The 20,027-nt window shown below is 37.3% G+C and overlaps 1 protein-coding gene and 1 long non-coding RNA gene across 2 annotated transcripts; one reads left to right on the top strand and one right to left on the bottom strand.

The window, feature by feature from the left end:
* The first annotated feature begins 9,185 nt into the window (after nt 1-9,185).
* On the top strand, nt 9,186-10,259 carry LOC113322282 (UDP-glycosyltransferase 92A1-like). The gene has a single exon (XM_026570346.1). It carries the CDS (start codon nt 9,186-9,188, stop codon nt 10,257-10,259), a length of 1,074 nt encoding a protein of 357 aa, XP_026426131.1.
* Nucleotides 10,260-12,299: 2,040 nt separating this feature from the next.
* LOC113320972 lies at nt 12,300-14,420 on the bottom strand. The gene is made up of 3 exons (XR_003346380.1): nt 14,243-14,420; nt 13,582-13,675; nt 12,300-13,400 (listed from the first exon to the last, which is right to left on the bottom strand). It is a non-coding gene; the product is annotated as an uncharacterized LOC113320972 (long non-coding RNA).
* Between the last annotated feature and the right edge of the window lie 5,607 nt (nt 14,421-20,027).

Here is a 20,027-nt window from a genome sequence, read left to right as displayed (position 1 = left end):
ATATTAAAGCCAATTTTTGGGCTTCTCTTATTTTCTGTTGGGTTGTAATTAATTTTTGTGGGCTTGTTTGTTTAATTTGTGGGCTTATTTAAATTCTTTCATTGGACTTGTATTTTGGACTCTGGGTTTAAACCCAGCTGAGCTTGTAACCGATTGTGGGCTTGTTTCCACTCAAGAGTGGACCTCGAAACCAAAGTTTTAAAACAAACGTCGGGCCTTAACCAACTGGGTCAAATTAAACTTTCAAAATTAAAACTTAGTGTTTTGTGGGCCGCAGCATTCCTTCCATTCCATTAGAGGACAAACAGTGTGCTTGCTCCCATTCAAAAACCAAATTTTATTTTCTTTTTTTTTTAAAAAAAAAAAAAAAAAAAAAAAAAATTTACTTTACTTGCTCCCACATTAACAACCAAATTTTTCTTCTTCCTCCTTATCCCGACAAAACCAAAATTCTCCCATAAAAAACAAAAAGTTTTCCAAATCTTTCCCTAAAAACCAAAATTTTTCTTTTTCCCATCAAAACCAAATGTCTCCCGCCAAAACCAAAATTTTCCCAACAAAACCAAATTTTTCCAAAAAGTCCAATCCCTTAAAAACCAAATTTTGAGCTTTGTAACATAGTTACTTAGCTTTTGAGCCCAATCATGTCTAGATCTTGGTCTACAGTTGGGGAATACAACAAATCCCTTAGAGAACTTGCGTGCGGACATACTTCACGTTATGAACCTCCCATAGACCATGATGTCAATAGTCATAGGAATTATTATGGACATTTTCAAAGTCCCGAGCCTCAATACATGAACCCTAATGACTATTCACACATGCATCATTCGCCACAACGTGAAAATGAACATTTTGCTAATATCTCACTCACACAATCATCTCTTGAGGATCAATTAGAAGCTCGAATCGCAGCTTTAGAAATGCAATCACATGAGGAATCTGTCACATCTAATTTTCTTAGGCAACCTGAAATCTATGCATGTCCCGCATGTGGTAGTTTAGACCACCCTGTTGAGAATTGTCATATTTTGCATAATTTTAGCAAAATCCAAGGTATGAAATCCAAGGTATGAAATGCCCATAAATTGTGAGAATGGTAGTCATTGGGACCATAATCAATCCTTTGAGGGTTGCGATCAATCTTTTATAAACCCTAATGACCATGCACACATGTACCAATCACCACAATTTGAACATGAAGAATTTTGTACTCCCATGAATTTAGACTCCACCACAGAAGCTTTTAGACTCAGTGAGCAAAACTTCGATAGATCTACATCACGAATTCAGGCATATTTAGATCAGATTTTGCTTCACCTACAAAAGGAGGAAATTCATGAGGAAATGTATGTTGTCCCTAATGAAGTGTCTAGTCCCATTCATGTAAATGATATTGAATATGAACCTAATTTAGAGGAACATGAATCGACTAATGACACCACCACTGTTAATGAGGACCAATATGCATGCTACCATGATGATGATTATGATGATATGTTAGAAGAACATGAAAATATTGTGGAACCTGTTGGTTTAATAACATATGGCTTCTCGCCCTCGACCTTCATGCATGTTGTTCTTTCTAATACTCATTGTAATTCATATGATTTTGATATTGACATGTGATTCGTACAATTATTCTGTGAAGATGAGCATGACATAGGAATAGTTGAATCTTCTGTAGACACTAATATGCATGAAAATATATTTGATGTGTCTGATTCTCTACCTAGGTCACATTGTGATATTTCTCCTGATTTGCCGATGCATGAAAACGAATCTGTTGATGATGTTGATGATTCTGAGTGTGAACTTGCTAATTTGATTGATGATTGTGAGCATGATGTGACATGTGTAGATGATTTAGGAGATTTTGATTTGATTAATAATGATGTGCCTATCATCCTACATAAGTCACAATCTGATGGCCTTCCACCCAACCTAGATTTGGTTTGTACCAATATTGTAAAACCAATTTTTCTGAGAATGCCCAACCTAGGTTTGGAACTGTGTGCTTCCCAAGTCCTCTTGGACTATTTTGATTCTAAGTATAATACATTTGAGGAACCACAGTTGGAATTAGCATGTTTGCCCGTCCCTAGCACAGTTCACTTTGAGCTAGACCTTGTACATGATGAACCCCCAAAACTGCGAGATTTTGTTTCCAAAATTTTATCCGTTGAAAAATCCAGGTTTGGGAGTAGCTCATTTTGTTTCACAGTTTCACTTGCGTTTCTTTCCTGTTATATATGTGTGAAGCTGTTGAAATGTCTACACTTTGTCTTTTGGGTTGATCCTCAACTCTTTAGACTTTTGGTGTATGGTGAATTATTGTATATAATCCAGTAGATAAAATTTCTTAAAAACCCTTTTGTATATATTTTGCTAATCCAATATGATCTGGGCTGAAATATGTTGGATTTTTTGCCTTGAATAACGGAGTTCTAATATTACTTTCGCCGAAATCGGGTATTCTCTCTCCTTTTACTCTACTCAGCATGTCCCTTTCCATATGTTGCATTTTAATTCTTTCCATATTTTGAAACATTGAGGACAATGTTTAGTTTAGGTTTGGGGGTATAGAGTAGATACCATGATAATTTGCCATAATTGAAAACGAACTCCTTCTTCTTTTTGAAAAAATTGAAAAATTCCAAAAAAATTGAAAAATCAAAATTGAAAAAAATTAAAAAATTGAAAAAAACATAAAAATGGAGCTCATTTACCTTGAAATGTTGACTCTTGTGCAAATATGTAATTATTAGGAGTCTTAGTCTAGATATTTAGGCACCCTGATTCTAGCACAATTCACATTGTGATAAGAAATTTGCACGCGCACGATCTACCAATACATGTATGGCCTCGATCTTCAAGGTGTTTGATAGGAAGTTACGATTGCCAATCACTTTAGAATACTGAACGAAACTTGACTAGCTTGTTCTTTGGTTGGTTGGGATAGAAGGTGGAGGTTACATTAAGAAAGACAACCATTGAATTTAACTGGGTGCATCAAAAAGGGCTACCTCTTGCAAAGTGTCCATGTAATCTTTTGTTTCCTTTTGTATATGTATCAAAAGTGTTTTCTTCTTCGAAAAAAAAAAAAAAAAAAAAAAAACGATGTATATATTCAGAAAAAAAAAAAAGAGAGAAAAAATATATCAGAAAAATTCAAAAAAAAAAAATCAAGTACTTATCAATTCCTTCATCTCTTGTTCCAAAAATAAAAAGAGAATAGTCAATGTAAATAAGAGTCATGTAAAGAGTCATATTTTGTTGTTTCATTGTAATAAGCAAGGAGGGTGTATGCCATTGATGTACAACGCGAGTAATTGTGAAATACCTCCAACTCATTCACAATTCTCGTAAAGTCCGGACAGCTAGCTAGATTTCGACCTTGGTTCTTAGCCTGAGAAACTATCTCTTGGTGATTAGTAGTCATAACTTCAGATCTTTCTTTACACATGTGTAGATACACTTTACACTCTTATCACATGTCTTTATTTGTTATCAGTGCTAGGATTGTTCCTTCGATAGCTAGATTGACATCTCCATTTTGCTGTGAGCTTAACTGACTTGCACATGTCACATTTGATGGAATCTGAGCTTATATTTTGACCTAGAACTTTGTAGGTACGTTCTAAGCAAACCTTCACGAGACTTAACTCGTCCACTAGGGACACTTAGTGGTTTAAAAGGCTTAGTGCATACGCTAAATGCATTCGAGAGACCAGCGACAGTGGTATAGTTAGGATTTCCTTAGTTTTGTTTTACTTGAGGTCAAGTAAAATTCAGGTTTGGGGGTATTTGATGAGTGCTAAAAAGTGCATATTTCTATATATTTTTCTTGGCATTTAACTCATCTTTTGTGCATTAATTCTACATTTTATCCCATATTCTGTATTTTCATTATTTTCAAGAATAAATATTTTTCTTACTTAATTTTGCATTTTTAGGTAATAAATAAAGTCTGGATAACTTGCGGAGCGGAAAAGAGTTGAAGAGTAGTGAAAAGCCGGAGAATTACGCAAGGAAGCCGCAAAGAATGGAGCGCACGTCCAAAAGACTAGAAATGGGCTCAAGAAGGAAGAATTGTTCTTAAAGAAGATATGGGATTGGCATACCCAAGGCCCAAAACCCTTATCCAAACCCATTTTCTATATCCATACCCGCCTCCATTCTCAGCCGTTAGATTGGATCCATCTCATCATCCAATGGTCGCTTCTTCATCGTGCATCAAAATCTGAAGTCCCTGCAAAACACCATATTGCCCAAATTCCAAGCCTTCAGATTAGATCACATTTAGATCCTACGGTCGCTTCTTTGCCTGCGCATCAAATCTCGATACTTCCGCTTAACACTACAGTACCTAACATCATCTAACACCGTTGACTTCGTTGTGTTTCAAAATCCAACGGTTGCATCGATTCATCTCTCATCTCACCGTTAGATCTACCAACCATCTTCGCATCCCGCAGCTCAGAGTCACAGAACATCAAAATTTGATGCGCCCGCTCAACACCCTAGTACCTAATATCTATACCCCAAAACAAACGATCCCTAAACCTAAATCCATCGACCTCTTCTCCTCCACCTCCTCCCTCACCGTCTGCAGAGAAAACCCATGTCCGCCATCACCACCACCTGCTCTGTCTATACCGCCATCACCACCACCTGCTCTGCCTATACCGCCACCACTGCACTCCATCATTCTCCTATCCCCTAGCCACTCATTACATCAACCCCTCAACCTATTCTTCCCACTGAAACCCTAGTTTTAGGGGTTGATGAAATTAGTGAGCTAGAAACGCAATTAAAGGTGTGGGAAGCATCAGGAGACCATAAGGAAGCATGGGTCGACACACTCAAGAGTTTTCAGAGATTAGGTAAGGGCTAATTCAATTTTTGATAAAACCCTAATTTTAGATTTTGGGGGAAACTTGCATGTATAAATTGAGACTGTGGGTGTTGTTGTAGAATCATGCCTGGATTAACCAGAGCATCAGTAGAATAATTTTAGGTTTCCTTTTGTTTTGCAATTATAATTTTCAATCCACTGTTAGTATAAGTTGTTCTTTAATGTTTAGTGTTTCAATTTCAATATCAATGTTTAACATGTTCTAGCAAATGGGTTTGGTTATAGAAAATGTTTAATGTTTGGAGGCGGTTTTGGTTATAGAAAATGGGTTTGGTTATAGAATGGAGACGGTATAGGCAGAGCAGGTGGTGGTGATGGCGGTATAGGCAGAGCAGGTGGTGGTGATGGAGGACATGGGTTTTCTCTGCAGACGGTGAGGGAGGAGGTGGAGGAGAAGAGGTCGATGGATTTAGGTTTAGGGATCGTTTGTTTTGGGGTATAGATATTAGGTACTAGGGTGTTGAGCGGGCGCATCAAATTTTGATGTTCTGTGACTCTGAGCTGCGGGATGCGAAGATGGTTGGTAGATCTAACGGTGAGATGAGAGATGAATCGATGCAACCGTTGGATTTTGAAACACAACGAAGTCAACGGTGTTAGATGATGTTAGGTACTGTAGTGTTAAGCGGAAGTATCGAGATTTGATGCGCAGGCAAAGAAGCGACCGTAGGATCTAAATGTGATCTAATCTGAAGGCTTGGAAGTTAGGCAATATGGTGTTTTGCAGGGACTTCAGATTTTGATGCACGATGAAGAAGCGACCATTGGATGATGAGATGGATCCAATCTAACGGCTGAGAATGGAGGCGGGTATGGATATAGAAAATGGGTTTGGGTAAGGGTTTTGGGCCTTGGGTATGCCAAGCCCATATCTTCTTTAAGAACAATTCTTCCTTCTTGAGCCCATTCCTAGCTTTTTGGACTTGTGCGCACCATTCTTTGCGGCTTCCTTGCGTAATTTCTTCCGGCTTTTACTACTTTTCAGCTCTTTTCTGCTCCGCAAGTCATCCAGACTTTATTTATTACCTAAAAATGCAAAATTAAGTAAGAAAAATATTTATTCTTGAAAACAATGAAAATACAGAATATGGGATAAAATGTAGAATTAATGCGCAAAAGATGAGTTAAATGCCAACAAAAAGGGATAAATATATACATTATTTGGCACTCATCAAAAACCAATCTATAATCTTAGATATCAAGATCTTATTAAGCAATAATCCTAGATGGTATTGCAAATTTATTAATAGAGAATGTAATAAGACAGCAGATAAATTAGCTCAATCTTGGAGGATAATTTATCCACCATATTTATGGTCAGGCATGCTAGCAATTTGTTCTTCATATCTACCATATTTGCAGAAAAAACAATCTTGGAGGATAATTTATCTGTAACTCAATCTCTTCAGTAATGAAATTCTTCATAAAAAAAAGAATAATCTTGGAAGGTTGAGTTTTTAAACCCAACCATCAGCTCAAATTTTATCGAAGATTAGTTTATCGAAGGAAATAAAACATAATTTTTTTTTATTATTACAGTATAACCTCGATAAATGAATATCCTTGGAAACGGGAAAATATATTCGTTTAACGTAGTTTTTTATTTATCAATAAATGAATATTTTATTTATTTATCTGTAAATATTTATTATTTAGAGAGTATTTTTTTATTTTTTGCATACAATTTTGATGTTTCTGAACGAGAAATTGGTCAACTAGAAGATGATATTCAAGAATCAATTGATGTCTTTCTAACTCAGACTATATAACTGTGATGGATGTCGAACATCTAAAGAACTGTATGAACGAGAATGATGTAGTTATGGGATCGCCCAAAGGACGAAAAAATTATCAAGACAGTAATAAATATTGAATGCTTCCAAACCAGATAATAGTAACGCCATGTCAAATGTATTATCATAACAGGCATTTCAAGCAGATCTGAGCTTTGGTCACCTCTTTCTTCTCTCTCTTTCTCTTCCTGTTCTTAGAAGAAGAAGGAAAAAAAAATCCTATAGTCGACTTGCTCAGATTTGGTCTTTTTGGATCAGATCTGAGCAAGGATTCCTTTTTCTTTTAAAGTTTTTGGTAGTAGATAATTGAATAAGATGTTTGTGCATCGTTTGACATATTTCTTCGCCGTTTTGGGGCGATTTTTCTTCGTCGTAGGGTGAGTTCTTCAAATTTTAATGGCCGGTTCTTGGATTGGTATTCTTGCTGATCAAAAAACATCGACAATTCATCACAATATCGCTTTGAATCGGCATCCGTGTTTGTGTGGATCGACAAGTTTATGGGCAAAGTACTACTTTTGTTTTAGGAGCAGCTCTTATCGAAAAAGAATACAATCATACTAAATGGTCAGAATTTATTTCCGAATATACCATCATCTCTCCCTTATACATAAAAAAAAGGATATCTTTGTGGTTTATTGCTCTTTCTCTTCGTGATCTACTTGTAATTGATGTCCTTATTTGTATTAGAGTTTTGATTATCTTGTATTTTGATGTTTTTGTTATTCTTGTAAGCGAACATGTAATCCCTATATTGATTTGAATAAACTGAAGTATGTTGATTGTCCCAAAAAAAAAAAGTAATCACCATCAAAAATGACTTTCTATAACACGAGTAAAATATTCGGAAGTTGCACATGCATTACAAAAAATTAAGGATGGATGCATTTTTGTTTAGGTAAAAGGAAAAAGTAATAAATTACACGCATTTTTATAGAGGAAATGTTATTTACAATGATTGTTCATTTATATTTGGGTTTTGTTATCCTGTGCACGCATGCACAAGATAAAAGCCAATCATTGGCCTTGAAAATGACAAAACACAATAAAAAAAATGAAAGATGTTGTATTTTGCATCGTAGATGGTAAAGTTTGCACTTCTACAAATAAAAATTCAAAAAATCTCTTAACATTTGCTTTCTCCAGTACAAAATACATTATCTCACATATTTTTTTATTATTTTTTATCATTTCCAAGGCCAATGATAGGTTCTTATCTGATGCATGAGTGCACAAGATAACAAAACCCTTTTCATAAGGCTATTAAGGACTCAAATTTTCTTAGTCATCAATACATTTGGTGAGGTTGTTCATTTAGCCCAAATCGAGAAATCGAGATCGAAGAAATTATTCGTCTGTGGCGCTTATTCATTCATCGAACATTTATTTACCTATGTTAGCCTCTAATAGGCAGACAAGACTTGAATGCCTCTTGATAGAGCGAGTACTGGATTTTAAAACCAAAAGGAGCAAAATCTTATGTACACGTGCACCTTCGCAGATTAGAAAGCACATTCAATCCCCACGTGTTTGTTTCGTCCACCATCAGGTTCAGGTCAATTACACATCGAGGTTTAACGGACCGAAACGGGTACTCTGGTCAACGGAAAAAATAAACAAATTACTTATATATGATCTTTTAAATACTCCGTTACTTAAGATTTTGGAAATTAATGATACCATTTACTGCATTCACTAATAAAATCTGAGAATTGAATTTAAGGATTACCATTTACTGCAATTAGTAATAAAATCTGGGAATTTAGGCAACCTGGTCATGATTGTTATCATGCATGTCGTATCTTTTTACCTTTGAATTAATTGATGAAAATCCTATTAAGTTTAGAAAAATAATGTCCTGGCTAGATCGATTCAGCCATTAAAACACAGGCGCTTGCAGCTACCTAAATATATATATATGTCTCAAACTTTTATTCGTCTTAAACCCAAAAACTTCTTCTGTCCACAAAAGAAAACGGATCAGATAGAGAATCAATCAACCATGTCGACCAAACAACAAGAACATGGTCATATAATATTGATTCCATTCATGGCGCAAGGTCATTTCACAAGATTTTTAGCCTTAGCAAAGTTCATCTCTCAAAGAAAACCTAACATGAAAATCACTATGGTCAGTACTCCTCTCAACGTCAAACACCTCCAATCAACCCTTTTAACATCAGAAACCAACAACATTTGTTTAGCTGAGCTTCCATTCACAAGTACTGATCATGGGTTACCACCCAATTCTGAAAACTGTGATTCTTTACCACCTCATCTCATCAACACACTCTTGTACGCATCACAAGATTTAAAACCTTCTTTCGACAATCTTATAACCGAAATCATTAGAACTGACAAACGTGTTCCTAATTGTATTATTTTTGATTTTTTTTCTCGGTTGGGTTTATGATACTGCTAAACGTGTTGGTACATTTAGTTTTGTATTCACTCCTGGTGGCTATGGAACGGCTATGTATTTCTCAATCTGGTCACATCTCCCACACCGTAAAGATGATGATTGCAATGATCTAATTGAAGAATTTCACGTGCCTAAATTCCCTGATACCTGTCGACTACATTTATCTCAATTTCCTTTGCATCGAAGAGATTCAGATCTAGAAGTCGCTACATTTGCGAAATTCTGCCAGACACAGATATCTTTTTCACAGAAATCGGATGGAATGGTGTGTAATTCTGTTGAAGAAATTGATGTTGTGGGTTTGGAAGCTCTTAGGAATCATATGGAGTCGAAACCAGTTTGGCCTATTGGTCCTTTACTTCCTTCATTTTTACTGCGGCAGGGCAATCAGAATAAGAACAATGGACCTCTTGTTCCTCAATCAAGGACGGGGAAGGAATTTGGGATTTCTCCAGAGAGTTGTATTGAGTGGTTAAATCACCAAAAACCATCTTCAGTTTTATTCATTTCATTTGGTTCACAAAATACAATTAGTGCTCCAAAAATGAAGGAATTGGCTCTGGGTTTGGAGAAAAGTGGCAAGTATTTCATATGGGCATTAAAACCACCAAGGGGATTTGAGAATATATCTGAATTCGAATCGGAATGGTTGCCAGAAGGATTTGTAGAAAGAATGAATATAACTAAAAAAGGGTTTCTGGTCAAAAATTGGGCTCCTCAGTTGGAAATACTGTGTCATAGATCAACAGGGGCATTTCTTAGTCATTGTGGATGGAATTCAGTCTTTGAGAGTTTGAGTCAAGGGGTACCCATAATTGGATGGCCCTTATTTGCCGAACAACCTTATAATTCAAAGATGTTACAAGAAGAGATGGGGATTTGTGTTGAATTGGCTAGAGGAGATGAAACTGAGCTATGTAGTGAGGATGTGAAGAAAGTAATTGAACAAGTAATGGATAGTAGTAAAGGAGATGAAATGAGGAACAAGGCAACCGTAATTGCTGAGAAAATTGGAGCTGCAATGAGAGAATATACAGATGACGCAGGTGGTCATCAGAAAGGGTCTTCTATAAGATCGATTGATGATTTTCTTGCAACAATAACTTCTGAAAAGGAAGTCGTATGACGCGGATCTTTAACTTTCTATCAAGCATCGGGTCATTTTCAATTAAGCGTTTTCGTATTCCCCCTCCATTTATTCATCGTACTAGATTTTGTGCCACCGAGCAATTTTTTTTCTTTTTTTACCTGGTATGTGCAGGGCTTCGCCCCGTCCCGTGACGATGAGTTTTTGATTTGGTGTACGCCGAGCATCGCGCCGCCCCTTGCTATGCATTTATGATTTGGTGTAAACGATGTACTAACAAAATCTTTACTGATGTAGGTAATTACATCATTCTAGCGTAGCCTAGTATCTACCAGTACGCTTTCCTATAGAAATAACTTTTTCTTCATCCAGCAGACTTTACCTTCCAAAACAATAAAATCTTCATAATAAGACCATATTAGGCAATGTTGAAATAAAGGCCCTTGGAAGTTGAAATGAACAAAAGGCCAAATTTGCATTACTATCGTGATAGGGATTCAGTTCTGCGAAACCATACTGGTGCTCCATAGGCAATGAGATTAGACTTGCCCTTCCTCAGTACTGGTGTACCACAAATCTTGTGCAAGAAAGAATGGAATATAACATGTTGTCAGCAATTGAAGCTTATGAGAGTTCAAAGAGGAGTGCCGATAGAGATATCTATTATCAAAAATTCTAAACAAACCAAGTTTTTAAACTAAAGGAAAACCGCTTAGACACACTGTGGGTCCCATATACCAAGGCCCCTTGCAAATCCATTGGGGTGGCCCCTCTTTTTCTCTCTATAACAACGGTACGTTTAGAACAATTGATCTATTATATCTTTGGTGTATAGGTATACCGTACACCTATTTTAAAAGTAAAAGCATAACTGAAATTGAACATAAAATATGACAACGACTAAATACAACCTACACTTTCATTAAATATAACTGGTATTCTACTTTTGGAATTTTCATTTACTTTGTTTTAAATGAAAATGCAACAAGCAAAGAAAATAAAGAAAGAATGGAAAAAACATACTCACTTCTCTATGATCTATTGATCTTTCATGCACAGTACTTGTGAAATATATTGTCCATGTTCTTATATGCATTACAGTGATCACTACAAGAAAATTTACCTATTGTTGTAGTATATACATTGTCACACCTTAAATATATATGTTTCAAAAGAAAACTTTCAGTCGCAATAGTTCTCAAGCGTAGCTAAAAGCTATAATTTACTGTTGCAAAATGAAACTTTTGCCATACAACTGTAGCAACAATATGAAAAGAGTGTGACAAAAAAATATGATCTCTTGTTGCAATAATAGATAATGGGTACGGCAATAGACTTCTTGCTACATAGGTTATCATGACACAACATGATTTATATGGGCTGATACCAGCTCTACGAAGGGCTGATACAAGTCCACATAAGACAAAAATCCTGATCATTGGGTCGATGAACTGGTATCAACCCCTAGTAGAGCTGGTATCAACCTATATAAATCATGATGGATTACGTCATAAACCATTGGCTGCTACAATAAACTAATTTTCTTGAAGTGGATAATGACCAAAAAGCAACTTAGAATTACAGATATAAACTAAAACAAAGATATGATAATCATTAAAAGAAATCATATATTTTATGAGGAAAACATTGAATCAAAAAGGTTTCAAAGAACATTTTTAGGATTATCCTTTTATGTTACTGAACTAATTTAGGTTTGGGAATTTTTAATTTTGGGGGCGTATTAATCGGTTGATACTTTTAATCCTGTAGAACTCGGATGTCGAGAAAAAGGATATTGATATTTTTAGTATCTTCTCTACCTTTTTGGTGGAGAAGATGAAAGGGTGCTGGAGTGGGTATTTCCATCTCGTACTGGTTATTTTTTCTCACTCGTGATCAGGAAAAGTTGAGATTAAAATCGAAAAGTATTGTGATTTTTTCTCACATCTCGATCAGGAAAAAAAACTTTGAGATTAGGTTTGAAATGGATATTAAGAAAGAACATATTAGCAAAATATTAAAATTAAATCGGTCAATGGTTTGGTTTGTATTTAAGAAAATTGCTAAAAGTAAGTTGGGTTACATTTGGCTAATTACATATATATATATGGGGTCGTATTTAGCGAGGATTGCACTTTAACCTAATCGTGGGTTGTATTTAGTCAATACCTAAAATATATGATAAGACAAAATTTAATGAAGGTAATAAATGGGTAATCCCAACAAACGGTGTTCAAAATTATGTCTAGCTCTGCCCAAGCCATGGTATATGACGGAGTGGATCATGGTGCTAATGGACCACCACCGTACATTTCTAAAACTAATCCTGCACAAATGAATCCAGAAGCGGTGAGTTGTAAACTTCCATGGGTAGCAAGCTTAGAAATGAGTAGGACTCCCCATAAAATCTAACGTCCGAATTCCACGCTAATTTCAAATGTTTATTATGCAAATCTAGGTACGTAGATGATGCCATAATGGAAAGAGTAACATAGACAACTTGGAGAACACCAGTACCATTAACACCAGATTTAAGAAGCCCGTAATGGTGTACTTGATAGTGTGCAAATATACGGTATGCCTTTGAATTCAATTCACATTAAATCAAAATATAAGAGGTAGAGTTGTACAAAGTGAATGATCCCACTGAATGACACCAACCTGAGCAATTCAAGGTTCTTGCATTAACTTTTGTACTTCATGGTATTGCTTTCTCACATGTTTTTCATGTCATCTCTTCATGCATCATGCCTATGCTTTTGACTATTGAGGATACAGAGCAATATTGAGAAAACGGAATATCTAGGCAAGAAATCTTAATAATATGGTATGGACTCACTGTAATAGTTCCTCTATCTAGTCCTTTTTTCTTTTTCTTTTTTGTTGGTTTTATGGGATCATCAATTTGGACTCATTTTGTGAACTTAATGGAAATCAGTTTGCCGGTATTATTCATGCTTAAATAAGGAAACAGTATAGGCTCTTCGTGGTGCATGGCTATTTGAATAAGATTCATTTTAGTGGGGTGATACATATTTTCATCGTCGAGTGCATAAGCAATTAATTATGGCTCTGGTAAGAGTTGTAAACTGGACATTTAGGGCATCATGTGTGTTGAGTTCCTTAATTCTCAGTTGAGAGTTAGCCTTCATGTAACTCTAGCCACTTAATGTATCCAACCTGTGAGAAATTTACATTCCATGAAATGTTCCTGATCATGTTGTTTTATGTATTTACATATAATAGTATGCGTGCTAATCTAAGAGTGCGTATGCCAGTTCGAATGTACCATTGAATAGGTTACCAATGAACTAACGGCAAAACCAATACCTTGATAATGATCAATGAGATAAGTTTCTACCTGATGTTTCTTCATAAACTTTTTCCAAATCAGCTTCCAGCAAGTGTTTTATGTCAATGGACTTCATATGAGAAGACGTTTCTGCAATCAATGCCTGTCATTGAAGTATAAAATGAAAAATAAAATTAGCATGAACCCAATGAAGTATTAAGATTTGTTTTCTGTTTAAAATTAGAGAGTCTTATCCAAAATACCCATATCCAGTGACAGCACACAATATTAACGATATATTTCTTATCCAAATATTTCAATCACTTTAAAGCTAGATCTATGTTTAAATTACTGAAAGCCAGCATTTACCTGTCAAACTTCATAGACTAATTTTTTATCTAATGCACCTTCACCTAGTAAAAGACTAAACAAAATTACTATATTAACTAATTTTTCTCTAATGCACCTTCACCTTCATCTAATGATATAATAGCTTCAAGAGCACACATTAATGGATTTCCATAAGATTTGGCATGTCCAATCAACCGATTGTTGCAAAAGAATAGCATATTACAATACTTAAACGGAAGACCGACACTCTAATTTGGAGGAAGCACTCTAATTTGCAAAAAATTAACTGTCAATAACAACCACTGAAAATTAAAGAACCTCAGAATTAATCTAAGTAATCTTTAATCTCTGCAATTAAATCTAAGAAATTAACACAAACCCCATCGGAATAACCTTCTTCTTATTCTTATTCCATCAATCAATCCAACGAATAAGAAAACCTTAGTTGTTAAACTTTAAATCAACAACATAGAGAGATCCAAAAGTGAAAATCAATATTTTCGAAAACTCAAGAGGAAAATAGATAGAGGAAGAGAGGCGGAGAAAGTCTAATTAAGGTGAATGACCGATTTCCTTCTTAACACGAACTCGTGTATCAAGTGGGAAACATTAATAGGTTTCCTTAACGAAATCAAGTGGGAAACGTTAACGGGGTTTCCTTAATTTAACGAAATCACCGATTTCCTTTTTAAGAGGGATTCCTGTATTAAGTGTGAAAACTTTTTTATTTATTTATTTAACGTTTTGGAGGGAAGTTTTGTCCACCCTTATTAAAGTACCGCTAAATATGGGTGTAAACACGGTGTAATTAAATAATTCAAGTTTAAATTCTAACATAAGTATTGTCCACCTACATTTTTTTTTGAACACCGTTACTAATGAACAGTTAAGTAGATTATGTAAACAAATTGTAACAAAATTTTAATTATTCCAACCAATAGAGTCATGTCAAGTGTCCTCACGATAGCTTCTGCATTAGAAAAGACATTTCTAGACCAATATGTTAACGTGAGAGCGTATTTTGTCAAGACCTTTAAAGGAGAAGATACGGGGGTTAGTTCTTTTGGGTACGTGACCGTCTCCCTTTAATAATTCATGGTTTCCTAGTTAGATGCCTAGGTCTATGTTCTCCTTTAACTTTCTGTATCTTTGTCCAAGTATCGGTTCACTTTCTATTAAGCAGTCTTACATTCTATGATCATATAGTAGTTACAATGGCTTCTTCAACTTAACTGAGTGTCATCGATTGCAACTTCCTTTGAGCAACGGCTATGGAGTGAGTGTACTCATTCCATATGAATGATTTTCACTGAATTCGCTCAAATTAGGTTTTACTATGGAGTGAGAACACCCACTCATTCATTAATTATCACTGATACACTCATTGGGGCCAATGAATGGGCGAAAGGGGAGACTAAGCGGCTAAAAATCAGCCGTTTGGAGAGAAAACACATTGAGCGGCTATAAATCTGCCTCTCAAATCTATTTTTAGAGTTTTATTAATTTAAAACTCTTAGATATGGGACCCATAATTAAGTTTTTATTATTAAAAAAAGAAAAAGTACGAGAGGAGGCAAATGTTAAGCCGTTTGGAGAGAATTTTTCTCTCCAAACGGATAAAGATCAGCCCTTTAGTGTCTTTTCTTAGGCTCCCACGGTCAAAAAAAACACTCTTTCATTCAGCCTCTCACTCAATTTGGCAGCGAATGACCTTGCTCTTAGTGTTGTCCGGCACTTGAGCACGTTCATGGTATCATATTACTGCCGCAAGGAATTGAGAGATTTGGTGTTTGTTTTTGGTACTTAAGCACGTACAGGTTACCCACAGTAAACTTAGTTTGTTATGCATCCTCAACTACATGTACCATCATCTGGACCCTCTGGAAGAACAAATCATCCATATAATCTCTTGAACTAAATAGGTCACCAACAATAATCCTATTCTTCTTGATCTTCTGCATTAGTGATTTTAATTATTCAAATATTTCATTAGATGTAGGTCTAGATGAACAAGAAGGAAACTTGAGTGATGCATCCTAAAGGTCCTGTGTCACAATCTGGTCCCTCTAAACCATCCGCTGGTTCTGAACAAGGAGGAGAGCTGAGATTCGTAATGCAAAATTAGAATGTATGTAAAATTATTTTTATCAAGGGGAAGTAATTAGGATATGTGCAAAATTATTTGAGTGGTAAATATATACATTGATAAGGGATGGGAATTGTGAACACAGAGATCAATATCATCTGAGTATTCACAAAAAATGCGCGCAGACTCATGACAATAAGTAAATAAGCTGCGCCTGAGGGGAATGGATTGGTTATGTCGAATCCTTGACTCAGAGTTCTAATACTCTTCCTCGTCTCATCAACTACAATTATTGTTCTTAGCTCATACAATAAGATAAATAGTGGATGAAGTATAAAATGTACGAACATGATATACCATAAGTATCGAATTGAACAAATAAAGTATAAATGCATGAACATAGACGAAATGATTAACTTATATGATTCTCTGTCTGCGGGTTTGGGTTTTTCATTATATGTATGAAGGTTACAGAAATAGTCGAATGACTTTGAGATCAACGTAAGCCTGCGTAGCAGGAGGAACTTCACTTACACTTTCTCTCTCTCTCTATCTCTCTCATATTCTCCTCTCAATATTTTTTCGCCCCCCTCTTCACTTGGAGGAGAGGGGTATTTATAGGGAGGTTACGTGGGGTCCATTTCTGAAGCCCGTTATAACCTTATCCTCTTGTGTTTTGTGCCACTCACGCAGAAGTCTTCGTGTTCTCGGCTGCATCTGCGTGTTCTGTCTGGATACGCAGTATTATTTGCGCTTCCAATACAGGCTGACTGACACGTGTGCTATTTGAGGGTATTTAATGCGGGTAGTTGAGATGTCTGTCCGCGGTAGACAGCTGTCCTCTGCCCCTGTCTTGTCTGCGTCAGTCTGACTATCCCCAGCCGTAGATCTTAGATCTTTCTGGGGATAGGATAAAGTGACTGTTGGGTTATCCTCCGGTGCTTCGCAGTGTTCTAGTGTTTCTGTCTCCTCGATCCTCTACCGTTGGATCTGGTGGCTGGCGACGCTATCTTGTCAAGGCGCGTTTCTTGGCTGTCCACGTGTGATATCATATCTTGATGCTCTCAGCCGCATGTCCTCCACGTGTGTCTTTGTGGACACGTCGTGGAAGATGAAATGTAATTTTCCCCTTTTTATCCTACTGGGCGGTTAGTCGAAGTGGGAAGAAAAAATGTGTTACTCTTTTCATCTTCTCTTTATTATTTTCCTAGATTTTAGGACACGTTCCCCACTATTTGCAATAAATTCTTCTTGGGTAGTGGGCGGTTTTATTTCTCTTTGTACATATATATGAGAAAGAATATGAAAATTCTCTAGTCATAAATTTCATTCCTTCTCTTTCCTCAGAACTTTAATTTTTTGTTCTCTGCTTTTGTTTCCTTGTTATTAATTGTTGTTGCTGCTGTTGTTGTTCCTCGAAGCTTTCTGCTGCTGCTGTTGTTGTTCCTCGAAGCTTTATGCTGCTGCTGTTGTTCGTCGAAGCTTTCTGCTGTTGTTGTTGTTCCTCGAAGCTTTCTGCTGCTGCTGTTGTTCGTCGAGGCTTTTTTCACGATCCTGATTTTTTATTTATAGGTAAGTGGTTCTACTGTGGTTGATTATCTTTTGAAAAATATATTCGTTTTCTGTTGTTGCTATATGTGTTTGTGATGAAGAACATATATATAGATGTGTGTATGATTGCCCCTGTTCGTCATTATAAACAGTAATGATATCTTCCTTCGTGCATGCTTGCCCCTATTTGTTATTTCCCCTTATTTTCCATCTGGTTCATGATTATGAAGAACTGGATGAAATTGGGTTTTTTGATTTTCGTTTTGTCTCCACGGAAATCTGAAACTTGTTTGTGTACTACGCAGACATGGCTGACCGTCCGCGGGTTTCTTATCAAACTCTACCGCCTAGTCCGCGTAGATCTCCTCCGCGTAGGGATCCTGATGTTTCTCCGCCTGGTGGAGGTTTGTCTAAATATTCCCAAGGTGATGCCCGCGTTCATAGGGTTTCGTCTTCTTCTGGTCAGAGGAACTTAACTTCTAAGAGGGGTGAGTCGCGTAGAGGGAATACGCAGAAGGGGGACCGGCCAAAAGAGGCTCCTGGCTCCCGGTATGCTGTTTCTCGTCCCTTGGTTAATCCGCGTGATGATCGTAAGAGAACGCGGGATGTCTTACCTCTTCGTTCAGTGGCGCCTCCTTCCGCGTCTCATCAACATCCTCTACCTCCCCCTCCAGTGTCTCAACCCAAGGGGAGATCTTCGAAGACTGATGTATCTAAGGTTCATCCTAAGAGGAAAGCTTCCGAGAGAAACCCTTCGAAGGGTTCTGCGCCTGATCCCGTGGAGGAGGAAGATATTTCTCAGGAAATACGTAGCGTCGCTGTTGGGGAGAAGAAAGTGACCTTCAAACATATTGATCTGGAGGTTTTCAAGGAAAATCATGGTCTTCAGCTATTCGATGTTCGTTTTTACGCTGCTGATGATGATATTACTTATGAGATGATATCGACATATAAGTTTGATGAATTTCATCTGCTGACCACGGTGGGGGTCTTTGAAGCGGGTCTTATGTTGCCTTTGTACAAGTCTGGGGATTCTTTTTATTATGATGTGCTGGCTGGTCGAGAGGGTTCTTCGAAGAACACACACTGTCGCTCTATTTCCCAACTTCATGGGAATTATCTTCGTGCACTGAGGGAGTGTTATCTTCGGAGCAAAGGAGAGACAATGATGACTCTTTATGTTCCCAATCCTGAGGAAAGGGAGTGGTATACGCCTAAGAATTTTAACTAGTCTTTCGGTGACTATGTTAACAGTAGGAACCGTAAACCGTGGAGTGTGAGTCTTCGGAATATTGTCGCTCCTCGTGGTGAGATCCGCCTTCTGAGTGAAGTAAGTGGTGCTAAGGTAAAGTACGTCCCGGGTACAGAGAATTCTACTAACAAACTGGCGTTTCCTACTCGTGAGCGGATCAAGCGTGATCATGACTATGAGTGGAACGCAATTGTTATTGAGGTTGTTGGTCCCTGGGCTTGGGGGTGGGTTCCAGGTCCGCAAGGATGGCGTCCTACCGCAGATAGCCAGATACGTGCGGCTCCTCCTGCTCGTTATGAGAATTTCCGTCCTTGGCATTTGAATTTTGAGGGCATGAATTTCCAATATGCCCTCGATGTTGTTGATGGAGATGACGAAGAGAGTTCCGATGCTGATCTTCAGGTGAAGAATGCTGCGGTTGCCAAGGTAAGATTTCCATATGCCTTGTCCTTTAGTTGAGGCAGTTTTAATTCTTTTCAAAGTCAGGGGTTTTTATTCTTGTGCCTTGTCTTTTTAGGCGACGAAGAAAAGGAGGATAAATCCCAAGCAGTCCACCACCGCAACAATCGAGGAGGAGGAGGTTTATGAAGAAGTTAACAGTCCTGTGACTGAGCTTGGAGAGGATGAAGATATGTCTGATATGGAAGAGCGTACTGATACATCCCCTCCAGGTCATGATGATAAAGAATTTGTTGAAGGGAATACTACCGCTGGTGGCAGCGGTATTGGTGGTGAAATTAATCCCGCAGGTTGTCATGATGCTGGTGCCGAAGCTAATCCTGCGGGTTGCAGTGATGCTGGTGATGATAACACTGGCCTTGGTGATGAGGGTGTTGGTGGTGAAATTCCTGCTATGTCTCAGGAGTTTTCCTTTGGTCGGATTTATTCTGCGGAGGATAGTTTTGACATAAACGCTGCCCTGGGCCTGGATTCTGAGTTCAACCTGCTTTCCCCAAAGGATGATTGGGATGTGCTTGGAAACTCTAACAAGACGGACGGAAAGGTCAAGGGAGTAGTGGATGCTAGTGATGTTCCAGAGGGGAGCGGTGCTAGAGACATCCAGATTTGGATGCGGGAGTAGCCTCGAACTCTCCGGGTGCTAAATTCACGGACATGGGTAAGGCCTCGGTTGGGTCTTCTGGAGATGATTTTCCTCAGTCACTGATCCTTAGGAGTGATGATGCCATCTTAGTTTGGTTTAAAAAGAAGAACTTGATGTTCGTACCCAATCCATCTCCTGTGGTGGAGGGTGAGAAGAAATCTGATGCCTATACC

The sequence above is a fragment of the Papaver somniferum genome, chromosome 11 (genome assembly GCF_003573695.1).
Source record: "Papaver somniferum cultivar HN1 chromosome 11, ASM357369v1, whole genome shotgun sequence".
Taxonomy (NCBI): domain Eukaryota; kingdom Viridiplantae; phylum Streptophyta; class Magnoliopsida; order Ranunculales; family Papaveraceae; genus Papaver; species Papaver somniferum.
This window is presented reverse-complemented; position numbering and strand designations above follow the sequence as displayed.

Excerpts from the sequence above, each read along its gene's own strand:
- LOC113322282 (XM_026570346.1), top strand. The coding sequence starts at position 9,186 with ATGTATTTCTCAATCTGGTCACATCTCCCACACCGTAAAGATGATGAT.